The sequence below is a fragment of the Acipenser ruthenus genome, chromosome 19 (genome assembly GCF_902713425.1).
Source record: "Acipenser ruthenus chromosome 19, fAciRut3.2 maternal haplotype, whole genome shotgun sequence".
Classification (NCBI taxonomy): Eukaryota; Metazoa; Chordata; class Actinopteri; order Acipenseriformes; family Acipenseridae; genus Acipenser; species Acipenser ruthenus.
The window spans coordinates 18,038,502-18,051,029 of record NC_081207.1 but is presented as its reverse complement, the minus strand read 5'-3'; the positions used below and the strand labels follow the sequence as shown (position 1 = coordinate 18,051,029).

The 12,528-nt window shown below is 44.5% G+C and overlaps 1 protein-coding gene across 1 annotated transcript; it reads right to left on the bottom strand.

The window, feature by feature from the left end:
• Positions 1-6,681: 6,681 nt before the first annotated feature.
• Positions 6,682-12,302, bottom strand: LOC131698766 (zinc finger and SCAN domain-containing protein 29-like). The gene is made up of 2 exons (XM_058992557.1): positions 10,687-12,302; positions 6,682-6,923 (listed from the first exon to the last, which is right to left on the bottom strand). Exons 1-2 carry the CDS (start codon positions 11,672-11,674, stop codon positions 6,913-6,915), a joined length of 999 nt encoding a protein of 332 aa, XP_058848540.1. The 5' UTR covers positions 11,675-12,302; the 3' UTR covers positions 6,682-6,912.
• Between the last annotated feature and the right edge of the window lie 226 nt (positions 12,303-12,528).

Sequence of the window (12,528 nt, the reverse complement as noted above, 5' to 3'; positions counted from 1 at the left end):
CAGTTTTATGTAAACTGGACATAAAGGAATTGCAATAATCCATTACAAAGGCATAAACAAGAGTCTGCAGTGTCATTTATATATGTCAGCCCTGCATTTCCTGATATGATAATTCAGTGATTTACTAGTTGCTCTAATACAGTGGTTCCCAAACTGGTCCTGCTGGTTTTCATTCCATACCCTTAATTAAATTGATAATTTGCTTAATTAGGCCTTTTTCATTGTTTTCAGCTCTTAGTTGCATATTTCAAGTTAGTTGTACAATGTTATAAGTAACTTGAACTCTGCTTGAACTGTTTAAGAGCTGAAAACAATTAAAGGTCTAATTAAGCAAATCATCAGTTCAATTAAGGGTCTAGTTAAGTAATTGAGAGCTCAGTTGGAATGAAAACCAGCAGACACAGTATGTCCCCAGGACCGGGTTTGGGAACCACTGCTCTAATATATACAATTTCCAACAAAAATATTTCCTATCTATAGAGACTCAAACTTGTAGTTCTGATTTTTTCTTATTGTTGTGGTTTTTTTTTGGTTTTTTAAAAATTACCCAGCTTGTCTTGAGTGTACCTGATCAATCTTATACAAAATCGTCAATAAATGGATTTGCTTTGAAATCAGATATTATAATCAAGAAAAGAATGGCAGGTTTCTGATTGTATAATTATCATTGATTAGATGGATTCCTGAGTGATTAAATTCACTGCTGTTTCCGCTTCTAAAAACAGATTAGACACCTGCTGTAAGCTGCTTTCTATATTAAACAGTTCTTCTGTCTGCTGTGAAGTGTAGGAATGTAAAGCAATGTGATGGTTCATGTACAGCTATGGCCAAAAGTTTTGCATCACCTAGAATTTTAGGATTGAGACAAAATAAAAATAAACTATATTAACATAATTTAGATATTTTATATAACATTGTGAATCAAAGAAATTACAAAATGATATTGCAAAAGTTTACCGGAAGCCATAATAGCAGTACAGTATTTCATGTTTGATCACATTTTTCAATTTGTCAGTTTTTCAATAAGTATATGGAAAACTACAAAGCGGTATGTAATTCAATATATTAACGTAACATTATTCAGTTTCATTCGACTTTATGAAGCACAATTAGTTAATTCTATAGGGCGATGCAAAACTTTTGGCCAGAGCTGTAGGTTACTCTGTGAGCCTGTCAACAAATATTAACTTAAAGAAAGGTTAGATAAATGGCTTGTGCTGCCTTCAATAATAAAGGCACTACCCAAAACGTTTGTCAATCTGATACAGTGTCAAGATTTAATTTACAATTCTATTTGAGCATTTTGAAGTTATGGATGATAACACATATTACAAACTCAACAAGCTCCCATAAAAACTCATTGAGAACCTGTACTTTTTTATTTAATCTGTAGTATTTTGTATTTAATTATATCCTGATGTAACTATCACTGACACTGTTATCTACTCCGTTATTGAATCGTATTTTGTCATACTTGTACTTGCTAGAACCAAAGTGATTGTATGTTATCTTGCTCTTAATTGTATTAATACTTGTACTGTGATTCTTGAAATGTACTTTTGTTTACGACTGTAAGTCGCCCTGGATAAGGGCGTCTGCTAAGAAATAAATAATAATAATAATAATAATAATAATAATAATAATAATAATAATAATAATAATAATACTTTTCAAGCTGGTTAATATTAAGTTTGTATTAGTACAAGCTCTAAATTTGTTAATATGTGCTTGTCTTAGGGATGTGAAAGAGCAGTGGTTATACCTGGATCAATAATTTACCTGCATTACCTGTATTCATTTTCCAATTTTCCTCCCAGTTTTGTAAAGCTGCAACCTCTGAACTAACCCGGGAGAGACAAAGACAAGCACTCGCGTCCTCCGAAATGAGTGCCATCAGCCGTCCACTTTTTTCTGCTCTGCAAGCCTGCCACAGCCATATTCAGAACTCATAGCGTTTTAGGACCACTCAGTTCTGAATTGCGTACAGGCCGGCCTGCAGCCATCCAGCCAGCCACAGGGGTTGCTGCTGTGTGGTGAGCCAATGACTCCCGCTACCCCTACCCTATCCGAGCAGCGATTGGCCAATTGTGTGCCGCCCCCTGGGAAACTCCTGTCCACGGTTGGCAGTGGCATAGCTTGGATCCCGAGTGGTGCATCCTGCACTTCGGGTGGAGTGCTTTTACCTGATACGCCACTCGGGAGCTATTTACCTGAATTTTCTACAGAAGGACAGTGTTTGTCCTATTTATTATAAAGCTTTTTCACTTTTGTTGTATTTTCTAAAATCAATCACTCAATCATTTATTTTTTATTTTATTTTATATAGCACCTTTCATAGTGGACCACCATCACAAAGCGCTTTACAAGATGCAGTAACAACAAGAAATTCCATAATTCTTTAAATACAGAGAAATGCATAATACATGATATACAGTAAAAGAAAATGCATTAAATACAGTGGAAAGTGCATAATACATGATAGTAGCATAATACATGAAATAGTACCAGCAACACAGCAGCATAGTACATGAAATAGTACATTAAATACAGTGGAACGTGCATAATACATGATCGTAGTATAGTATATGAAATAGTACATTAAATACAGTGGAAAGTGCATAATACATGATAGTAGCATAATACATGAAATAGTAGCAGCAACACAGCATCTAATAGCAGACATCAGGCTTAAAGAGCATGGAAAGCAAGAGAGAACAGGTGAGAGTTGATTTAAAGCAAGTGACGGTGGGAGCATGCCGGGAGACCACCATATGGAGAGTTGCAGTAGTCGAGTCGAGAGGAGACAAATGCATGACAAAGTATCTCCACATCCGGGAGGAAAAGGTAGGGACGGACTTTGGAGATGTTTTGAAGATGGTATAAGGAAAATTTGACCACAGAGGAGATGTGGGCATCAAAGGAGAGGTTGCTGTCAAGAAGTACACCAAGGCTTCGTATAGTGGGGGAAGGCAGCAGCAGACAGTTTCCGAGGTTCAGGGCAGCTATATTCAGATTCTTAAGTTGAGTTTTAAATCCTACTAGAAGGAGTTCAGATTTGCTAGTGTTCAGCTGAAGAAAACTGGCAGACATCCAGGCCTCAATGTCTTGAATGCAAGCCGAGAGCCGGACCATGACAGAGAGGCTTCCAGGGATGAGTTTTAAGTAGAGCTGGGTGTTGTCAGCATAGGACTGAAACACAAGGCTGTGTTGGAGGATGAGGTGACCCAAGGGAAGCATGTAGATATTGAAGAGAAGGGGCCCAAGAACAGATCCTTGGGGAACACCACAAGTGACCGGGCTTGCACAGTTAAGATGCCAGTATAAGTAAAGGCAAGCTCAGACTCACACACACGTCCACTATTTTAAAAGACACACTAATCGCCGTTCAAGTGAGACAATATTCTAATCAACCTCACAATTCAACACAGCCCAGCACAGTTTACTAAACTTTAATTACAATTGTTAAAAGGAAGAAACCAATAACAAAAAACTGAAGGTGCATCTTAATTATTCTTCTGGAAGTTCATTTTTAGTTTTAGCTAAGTTTGCTCTTACAGTGCCTATAGAAAGTCTACAACCCCTTTCAAAATTTTCACCTTTTGTTGCCTTATAGCCTGGAATTAAAATGCATTAAAATAGTTTTTTCTTCATTTATCTACACATCCGACCCCACAACTTCCAAGTGAAAAAATATTCTAGAAATTTGTAGAAAATTAATTAAAAATAAAAACTGAAATAGCTTGGTTGGATAAGTGTCCACCCCCCTTGTAATAGCAATCCTAAATTAGCTCAGGTGTAACCAATCCCCTTCAAAATCATACACCAAGTTAAGTGGCCTCCATCTGTGTTAAATTGTAGTGATTCACATGATTTCAGGATAAATTCAGCAGTTCCTGTAGGTTCCCTCTGCTGGGTAGTGCATTTCAAAGCAAAGACTTAACCATGAACACTAAGGCGCTTTCAAAAGAACTCCGGGATAAAGTTGTTGAAAGGCACAGATCAGGGGATGGGTATAAAAAAATATCAAAGGCCTTGAATATCCCTTGGAGCACGGTCAAGACGATTATTAAGAAGTGGAAGGTGTATGGCACCACCAAGACCTTGCCTAAATCAGGCCGTCCCTCCAAACTAGATGACCGAGCAAGAAGGAGACTGATCAGAGAGGCTACCAAGAGGCCAATGGCAACTTTGCAAGAGCTACAGGCTTTTATGGCCAAGACTGGTCAAAGTGTGCATGTGACAACAATATCCCAAGCACTCCACAAATCTGGCCTGTATGTTAGGGTGGCAAGAAGGAAGCCATTACTCAAGAAAGCCCACCTTGCATCCCATTTGAAGTATGCAAAAAAACACTCAGGAGATTCTGTAGCCATGTGGCAAAAAGTTTTGTGGTCTGACGAAACTAAAATGGAACTTTTTGTCCTAAATGCAAAGTGTTGTTTGGCGCAAACCCAACACAGCGCATCACCCAAAGAACACCATCCCTACTGTGAAGCATGGTGGTGGCAGCATCATGTTATGAGGATGTTTCTCATCGGCAGGGACTGGGGCACTTGCACTTGTCAGGATAGAAGGGAAAATGAATGGAGCAAAGTACAGAGAAGTCCTTGAGGAAAACCTGTTGCCCTCTGCAAGAAAGCTGAAACTGGGACGGAAGTTCACCTTTCAGGATGACAATGACCCAAAGCACACAGCCAAAGCTACACTGGAGTGGCTAAGGAACAAAAAGGTAAATGTCCTTGAGTGGCCCAGTCAGAGCCCCGACCTAAATCCAATCGAAAATTTGTGGCATGACTTGAAGATTGTTGTCCATCAACGCTCCCCAAGGAACTTGACAGAGCTTGAACAGTTTTGTAAAGAAGAATAGTCAAATATTGCCACATCTAGGCGTGCAAAGTTGGTAGAGACCTATCCCAACATACTCACAGCTGTAATTGCTGCCAAAGGTGCTTCCACCAAGTATTAACTATTTTTTGTATTTTTAATATATAATTTTTTTCTCAATAAAACCCTTTTTCCCCTTAACAGTGTAGAGTATGGTGTGTAGATAAGTGGAAAAAAATCCTCATATAAATGCATGAAACTCTAAGGCACTGAGACAACAAAATGTGAAAAAAAGTTCAAGGGGGTGTAGACTTTCTATAAGCACTGTATAAAAACTGCCCCATACAGTTTGCCTTGCAGTGACCCTTACCTTGTACAGTAAGTGGTCCACAAGTTTTAGAAAGGAGCCGGTCCCTGGTTCAAAAAGCTGGAGTTACACTGCTTCAAAACAAATGAAAGTGTGCAGCACCAGAACTTTGAAAGAAAAAGAAGAAATGAGACATTCTACAAAAATGATTATACCAGTCAATCATACCGAAGCCCCAGTGGTTCAAATCACATATGTACATATACAAAATTGCCCTATTCGAAAGAAGTGAGGGTTGATAAAAAGAATAATTTAACAAAGGCTTTTAGTTTCGGAATAATAGCTTATAAATAAGATTTATAAACAATATTTGCAGTTCTCGCAAACGTGCCTAAAGTATTGAAAAACATCCTACACCTGGTATTAACCTTACTTTTAAAGTGCTTGGTTGTAGCTTGTCTATATATTTTAAACATATCAATTAATTTAATCTGGTTTATTTTGTAGACCGCTGTTAAAATGAACTGTAACCTAGCAACCACCATTGCAAGATTTGGGGAAGAAAGTTGCATAGAAGAAGCCACAAAAGAAGAAGGAGCAAGTCCTACTGGTGCATTTAATAATAATAATAATAATAATAATAATAATAATAATAATAATAATAGAAACCAAAACAATTCTCATAGTCAGCTAATCAGTGTTTTATGACATCATTGTCTTTTTCATTTCTTTTTTTGTTTTGTTTTTTAGATATGATTATTTGGAATTAATAAGTTGTCAGGCAGCACAGATGGATCTGCTTTGGCTGTCCCCTTGTCTCTTTCTACCTTCCTATTCTGAGGTCTGTCATACTCTTAATAATAACTTGCTTCACAATGTATATTTATTGGTGTTTAGTAGTGGTTGGCGGGGATGTAGTTAATTCCTCCCTGCCAAAAAATGTGAGAATGTGGCCACATCCAGCCACATCCATAAAATGAAAAGCCCAGGGCTCCATTTGGAGAGAGGAGTTTGGTGATTGAACCTGTGTTGGTTTTTGGTCTCTGTATTGTCTTTAAAAGTTCAGTGAAGGCTGTGCCCAGCCTGAACAGTTATTGTATTTTTGTTTAAACCATTATTTTGCCCTTGTGCCTTTTTGTTTGTACTTTTGTTATTTTTGTTAATTAAAGTGCTTGTACTGCAGTTTCCTTATTACTGTTTTGGTGTTTCGGTGCTGTGAATATGAGCTTAGGAGCTGCTCTTCAGCTGTCTTCAATAGACATAGACATCATGACTTTATGTAATGCAGGCTAGATCAAATAAAGTGTCTTTATATTAGTAAGCACCAGCACCGCACAACAGTGTATTGCCAACAAAACTAAAGGAAACTTGTTTCCAAAAGTGGAAGTTAACTGGATGGTGCTGGTTCCTGCTTCTGTAAATCTGTGGTGGGCAACTGGAACTTCACGAGGCAGGAGCCAGGCCTGCGTAAAGTGACTTCAGCAACATAATAGGGGTTTCCCCTTGACTACTCGGAGAACCTCCCTGTGAACAGGATGTGAGTGGTGATAATAAAGGCAATGTCCAGACCAGAGTTCTCCCAAAAACGTCTGTGTTTTTAATGTCAATAATTGCAATAAATAATAATAATCAAAGAATGACACTCCTGAACCACAATCCTCCGTGCACGAAACTGTGCTCTTTCTTCCGGGGTCGTGGTGAGTGCTGGTGCTGTGCTGTGTTGTGCTGTGAGGGACGTGCTCCGGGTCGAATGCTGGCTCCGCGGCTGCAGCTCCCGACTCTCACTCCTCCTCTGATAACGACACAAAAAACAATAACAAACACACAGGCTCCGGCTGAATATCGTCATCAGCGCAAGGGGCGTACTAACGTAGCTGCTTCCCCTTTTGTACCCAGAACCTCATCCCTGCAAGCAACCCGTTGCCATGGTTTCTCCACTAGGGGCTCGCCCCGCAGCTGATTGCAATGGAATCCTTCCAGGTACATGCAACTACGCGCTCCCCCTAATATGGTCACCTTCCGGTTTCTGCCTACCGTCAAGGCAGTCCATCTAGGAGGAAGCATACGATCCACCTTACCAAGCGCCTTCTTTGGTCGGGAGGGAGATTTACAGTTTGAATTCTTTCTCTCTCTGTCACACATCTCACCCCTCAGAGTGATGCCGAAGGCACACTCGGCCAATTCTAAGTTCCCCAATGGGCCCCCCTCCCTTGAAAAAAAATCTGCATTTTGATGCTCCTTACCCGCACGATGTTTCACTGTATAGTGGAAGGGTTGCAGCGCCAGATACCACCGAGTTATCCGAGCGTTATTGTCCTTCATCGTATGCAACCACCTTAAAGGAGCATGATCAGTGACAAGAGTGAAAGAACGCCCCAGCAAGTAATAACGAAGGGCATGAGTGGCCCATTTGATGGCCAAACACTCCTTCTCAATGACGGAGTAGTTAATCTCCCGTGGAGCCAATTTTTTGCTCATGTAAATAATCGGGTGTTCTACCCCGTCAACTTGCTGGGACAGGACCGCCCCCAGACCAATCTGGGAGGCATCGGTCTGGAGGATGAACTCCTTACTGAAATCTGGTGAAATAAGTGCTGGGGCCTGGCATAGTCTCCTCTTAATCGTGTCAAAGGCCCCCTGACACTCCCCTGTCCACTTAACTATTTTTGGAGCCGTCTTTTTGGTGAGCTCTACCAAGGGGTTAACTATGGTGGCATACTCGGGGATAAAGCGGCGATAATAGCCTGCTAACCCCAATAGTGATCTCACCTGCGGTTTGGTTCTCGGGATCGCCGTCTCCACTAGAGCCTGGACTTTAGAAGCGATCGGCTTTACCCGCCCATTACCCATAAGGAAGCCAAGATACTGGGTTTCTTGTTTGCCGAATGCACACTTGCCCAGGTTAGCCGTCAGCCCCGCCTCCCTCAGAGACTGTAGGACGGCCGAAAGTCTAATAATATGCTCTCTCCAGGTAGAGCTGAAAATCACCACGTCATCAATGTATGCAGCGGCATACTGCTGATGGGGCGCTAGGACCTGGTCCATCAGTCTCTGAAAGGTGGCCGGGGCTCCATGCAACCCAAAGGGCATGGTCTGGAAATGGAACAAGCCACCCGGGGTAGAGAAAGCAGTTTTCTCTTGCGAACTCTGGGTTAGTGGAATTTGCCAGTATCCCTTCGTCAGATCCAAAGTCGAAATCAACCGCGCTCCTCCCAGTCGGTCGAGGAGCTCGTCTACCCGAGGCATGGGATATGCATCAAACTTGGAGATGGCATTAACCTTTCTGAAATCCACGCAGAACCGAGTGGAGCCGTCCTTCTTAGGCACCATCACTATCGGGCTGCTCCACTCGCTCCGGGAAGGCTCAATGACTCCAAGCTCGAGCATATCCCTCACCTCCCGGCCAACGGCACCCCTGCGACTCTCCGGGATTCGATACGGTCTCTCTCGAACCCTGACACCTGCGGGAGTAATAATAGCATGTTCAATCATATTAGTTCTGCCAGGCAAGTCAGAAAAAACATCACCAAATTGTTTCACTAACCCACGGAGTTCACACTTCTGATCAGGAAGTAACTGTTCCCCCATCGGAATGTTAACTGTAGCTGGTGTACTGACAGAGGGACCAAAATCCTCTTCTATACTGTCATTGGCTATAAACAGGGCCTCCCTTTCATTGTAGGGTTTTAATAAATTAATATGGTAAATTTCAGTTTTGTTCCGGCGATCGGGTTGTCTGATTTCGTAGTTTACATTACCAATTGCCCGCATCACCTCATATGGTCCCTGCCACTTAGCGTATAGTTTAGACTCCGAAGTGGGAAGTAGCAGCAGTACCTTATCTCCTGGCCGAAAAGTCCGAATCCGTGCTTGTTTATTGTACTGCTGCTCTTGCCGATGCTGAGCCTGTTTTAAGTTCTCGTGTGCCAAATGACCAACCAATTGCAGGCGATCTCTCAACATAATTACATATTTCACTATGTTTTTAGCATCTTTATTTTGCTCCTCCCATCCTTCCTTTACAAGATCAAGGACCCCTCGTGGCTGTCTCCCGTACAGCAGCTCAAAGGGAGAAAACCCGGTCGAGCTCTGAGGCACCTCTCTCACTGCAAACATCAGGTAGGGAAGGAGTTTAGCCCAATGTTTTTGCTCCTGGTTGACAAACCGCCTCAGCATCTGCTTCAATGTCTGATTAAAACGTTCCACCAAACCATCCGATTGCGGGTGATAAACGGAGGTCCGAATGGATCGAATTTGTAATAATTTATACAGTTCCTTTAAACACCGTGACATAAAATTAGTTCCGTGATCAGTCAGAATTTCTTTGGGGATCCCTACTCTCGCTATGATCTGCACTAACTCTTTTGCAATCGCTAATGCACTAGTGGACCTCAATGGTACTGCCTCTGGATATCTGGTCGCGTAGTCCACCACTACTAAAATATGCGTATATCCACAGTCAGACTGGCTCAATGGGCCCACTATGTCCATTGCAATGCGTTCAAAGGGGATATTGATCAGGGGCAGTGGAACCAATGGGGCCGGGCGAACCCGCCCCGGCGCTACCTGTTGGCACTCTCTACAGGTTGCCACATACCGCTTCACCTCACTGTACACTCCCGCCCAGTAAAATCGAGCCAATATTCGTTCCTGAGTCTTTTCGCTACCTAAGTGGCCCGAACAAGGGACATCATGAGCCAACCGCATGATCTCATGTCGAAAAGACTGAGGAACGAGTAACTGTGTTACAGTCTGCCCTGTGCTCGGGGCTCGGGATACTCTATACAGCAAATGCCCAAGCACAATGTGGTGAGGGTATGTGAGCGGCCGATTGCCATCTACTTCCTTCCCCTCGATAGACCGAACCTGCCCCCAGAGGTTAGCCAGCGTAGGATCATTTTTTTGCTCGTACGCTAGATCAACATCTCGGTCCCAGACTTTCGGTATATCGAGCGGGGATATGGTAGCCTCAGCACTAGGGGTCTCAGTAACTCGGCCCGGTCGGTCACACTGGATCCCAATTCCCTTTCCCTGGCGTTTATCAGACGTGGAGGAGTCTCCTACCAAACCCCAACCTCGTGTCATTGATGCGCCCTCCCATTTTTCCACCCTTCTCTCTCGTTTAGTTTTTTTTGGGCGGAACCGAGAGGGGAACAGATCAGCATGCAGCGGAAAAATATCTCCAATAGTTTCCCCCGCTGCTCCTATGGTCTTACCGGAGACTGGCTCTACCTTTTGGTTTATAATTGTTTCGAAACATGGCCAGTCTCGACCTAAAATAACAGGGTATGGCAACCTTTTTGCCACCGCCACAATTACACGGCGGGTGTGACTACCAATGGTCACATCTAATTTAGTGAGGGGGTAGTCCTTGTTATCTCCATGGATACAGGAGATGACCACTAACCCACGTGACCACCAAGGTACCCCTTCTAAGAGAGTTTCCGAAATCAAGGTCTGACCACACCCAGAGTCCACTAATGCGTGGGTGCTCACATTACCAACCCGCACATCAACAATACAAGGTCCCTCCCAATCATTACCCCTGGACTTACCTGTCGCCGGTACCAAATAATGCGAAGCCGCACCACACTCCATTGCTGAGGGGCAATTCCGGGCAAGGTGGCCGACCCCATGGCACCGGTAACATTCCAGAGGGAGAGGCGCCCACGGAGCCTGATTGTCCCGCTGCCGACCTGACAGCGGGGAGGGGGCCCCTGTTCTACCCCAGCTGGGGGTTGACCTCGGCCTCCAGTGTTGTGGAGCGAGGCCACCCGTTGGGGAACGTGAGGGTGCTGGTCCAGACGTGAAGGGTGTGTGTGGGTGAAGGGGCCCAGGCCTTGGGCCCGCCATCCTGGGTCTGATGAAGGTCGGCGTGGGATGTATCGGGGTGGGCAGCGGTGTGGGCATAGAGTCCTCGTACCCCTCAGCCAACCTGACTGCGGCGTCCAGCGTGGTGGGCCGGTGCCGGCTGACCCAATTACTGGCTTCTGGCCCCAGCAACTGTATAAATTGTTCAATGGTGACAATCTCAGCCACCTCCTCTGCTGTGCGTTCACCAGGGCAGAGCCACCGGGTCACCTGGTCCACCAACTGCTGGGCCATTACTCGGGGTCGGACTCCTTCGGGGCGTTGGTACTCCCGGAACCGGCGGCGGTGCGTCTCCTCCGTGATGTCCAGTCGCTGAAGGATGGCTTTCTTTACCACATCATAATCCATGGCTTGTTCATGGGTTAAAGCGTGGTAGGCTGCCTGGGCTTCCCCGATCAGATTGGGTCCCAGCTGGGTAGCCCACCACTCCCGAGGCCATAGGGCTGCTGTCGCCTGCCTTTCAAAGGATGTTAAATAGGCCTCGGGATCATCCTCCAGCGACATCTTCACCACTTTAGGTTTCGGAGGCGCTACTGCTGGTTCGGCCACCGGTTCCCTCCTCTGGTTGGCCGCGAGGAACATGGCATTCATCCTCTCCATCACCGCTGCCAAGGTCTCTTCATGCCTCCGTGCCTGAGCCTCCATCATGGTGTTCAGTGCTGCAGGGTCCATTGTAAAATCCCGTTTCTGACACCACTTGTGAACAGGATGTGAGTGGTGATAATAAAGGCAATGTCCAGACCAGAGTTCTCCCAAAAACGTCTGTGTTTTTAATGTCAATAATTGCAATAAATAATAATAATCAAAGAATGACACTCCTGAACCACAATCCTCCGTGCACGAAACTGTGCTCTTTCTTCCGGGGTCGTGGTGAGTGCTGGTGCTGTGCTGTGTTGTGCTGTGAGGGACGTGCTCCGGGTCGAATGCTGGCTCCGCGGCTGCAGCTCCCGACTCTCACTCCTCCTCTGATAACGACACAAAAAACAATAACAAACACACAGGCTCCGGCTGAATATCGTCATCAGCGCAAGGGGCGTACTAACGTAGCTGCTTCCCCTTTTGTACCCAGAACCTCATCCCTGCAAGCAACCCGTTGCCATGGTTTCTCCACTAGGGGCTCGCCCCGCAGCTGATTGCAATGGAATCCTTCCAGGTACATGCAACTACGCGCTCCCCCTAATATGGTCACCTTCCGGTTTCTGCCTACCGTCAAGGCAGTCCATCTAGGAGGAAGCATACGATCCACCTTACCAAGCGCCTTCTTTGGTCGGGAGGGAGATTTACAGTTTGAATTCTTTCTCTCTCTGTCACACTCCCTCACTGAGGTGAGGCTGAACCGATTGACCTCCAAGGCCAGGAAGCGAGAAACTTCCCCCAAGGGGAAACTAAGGAAGGATAGAGGATGAACTAAGGTCTCCATGGCTTAATGAGTTGTCTAATAGACTTGGCTGCCGCTCCAAGGCCCCATGGACAGCCTTGCGATCTATGCAGGGAGAACAATAGCACTAGAAAAGAGAATAAAGAAA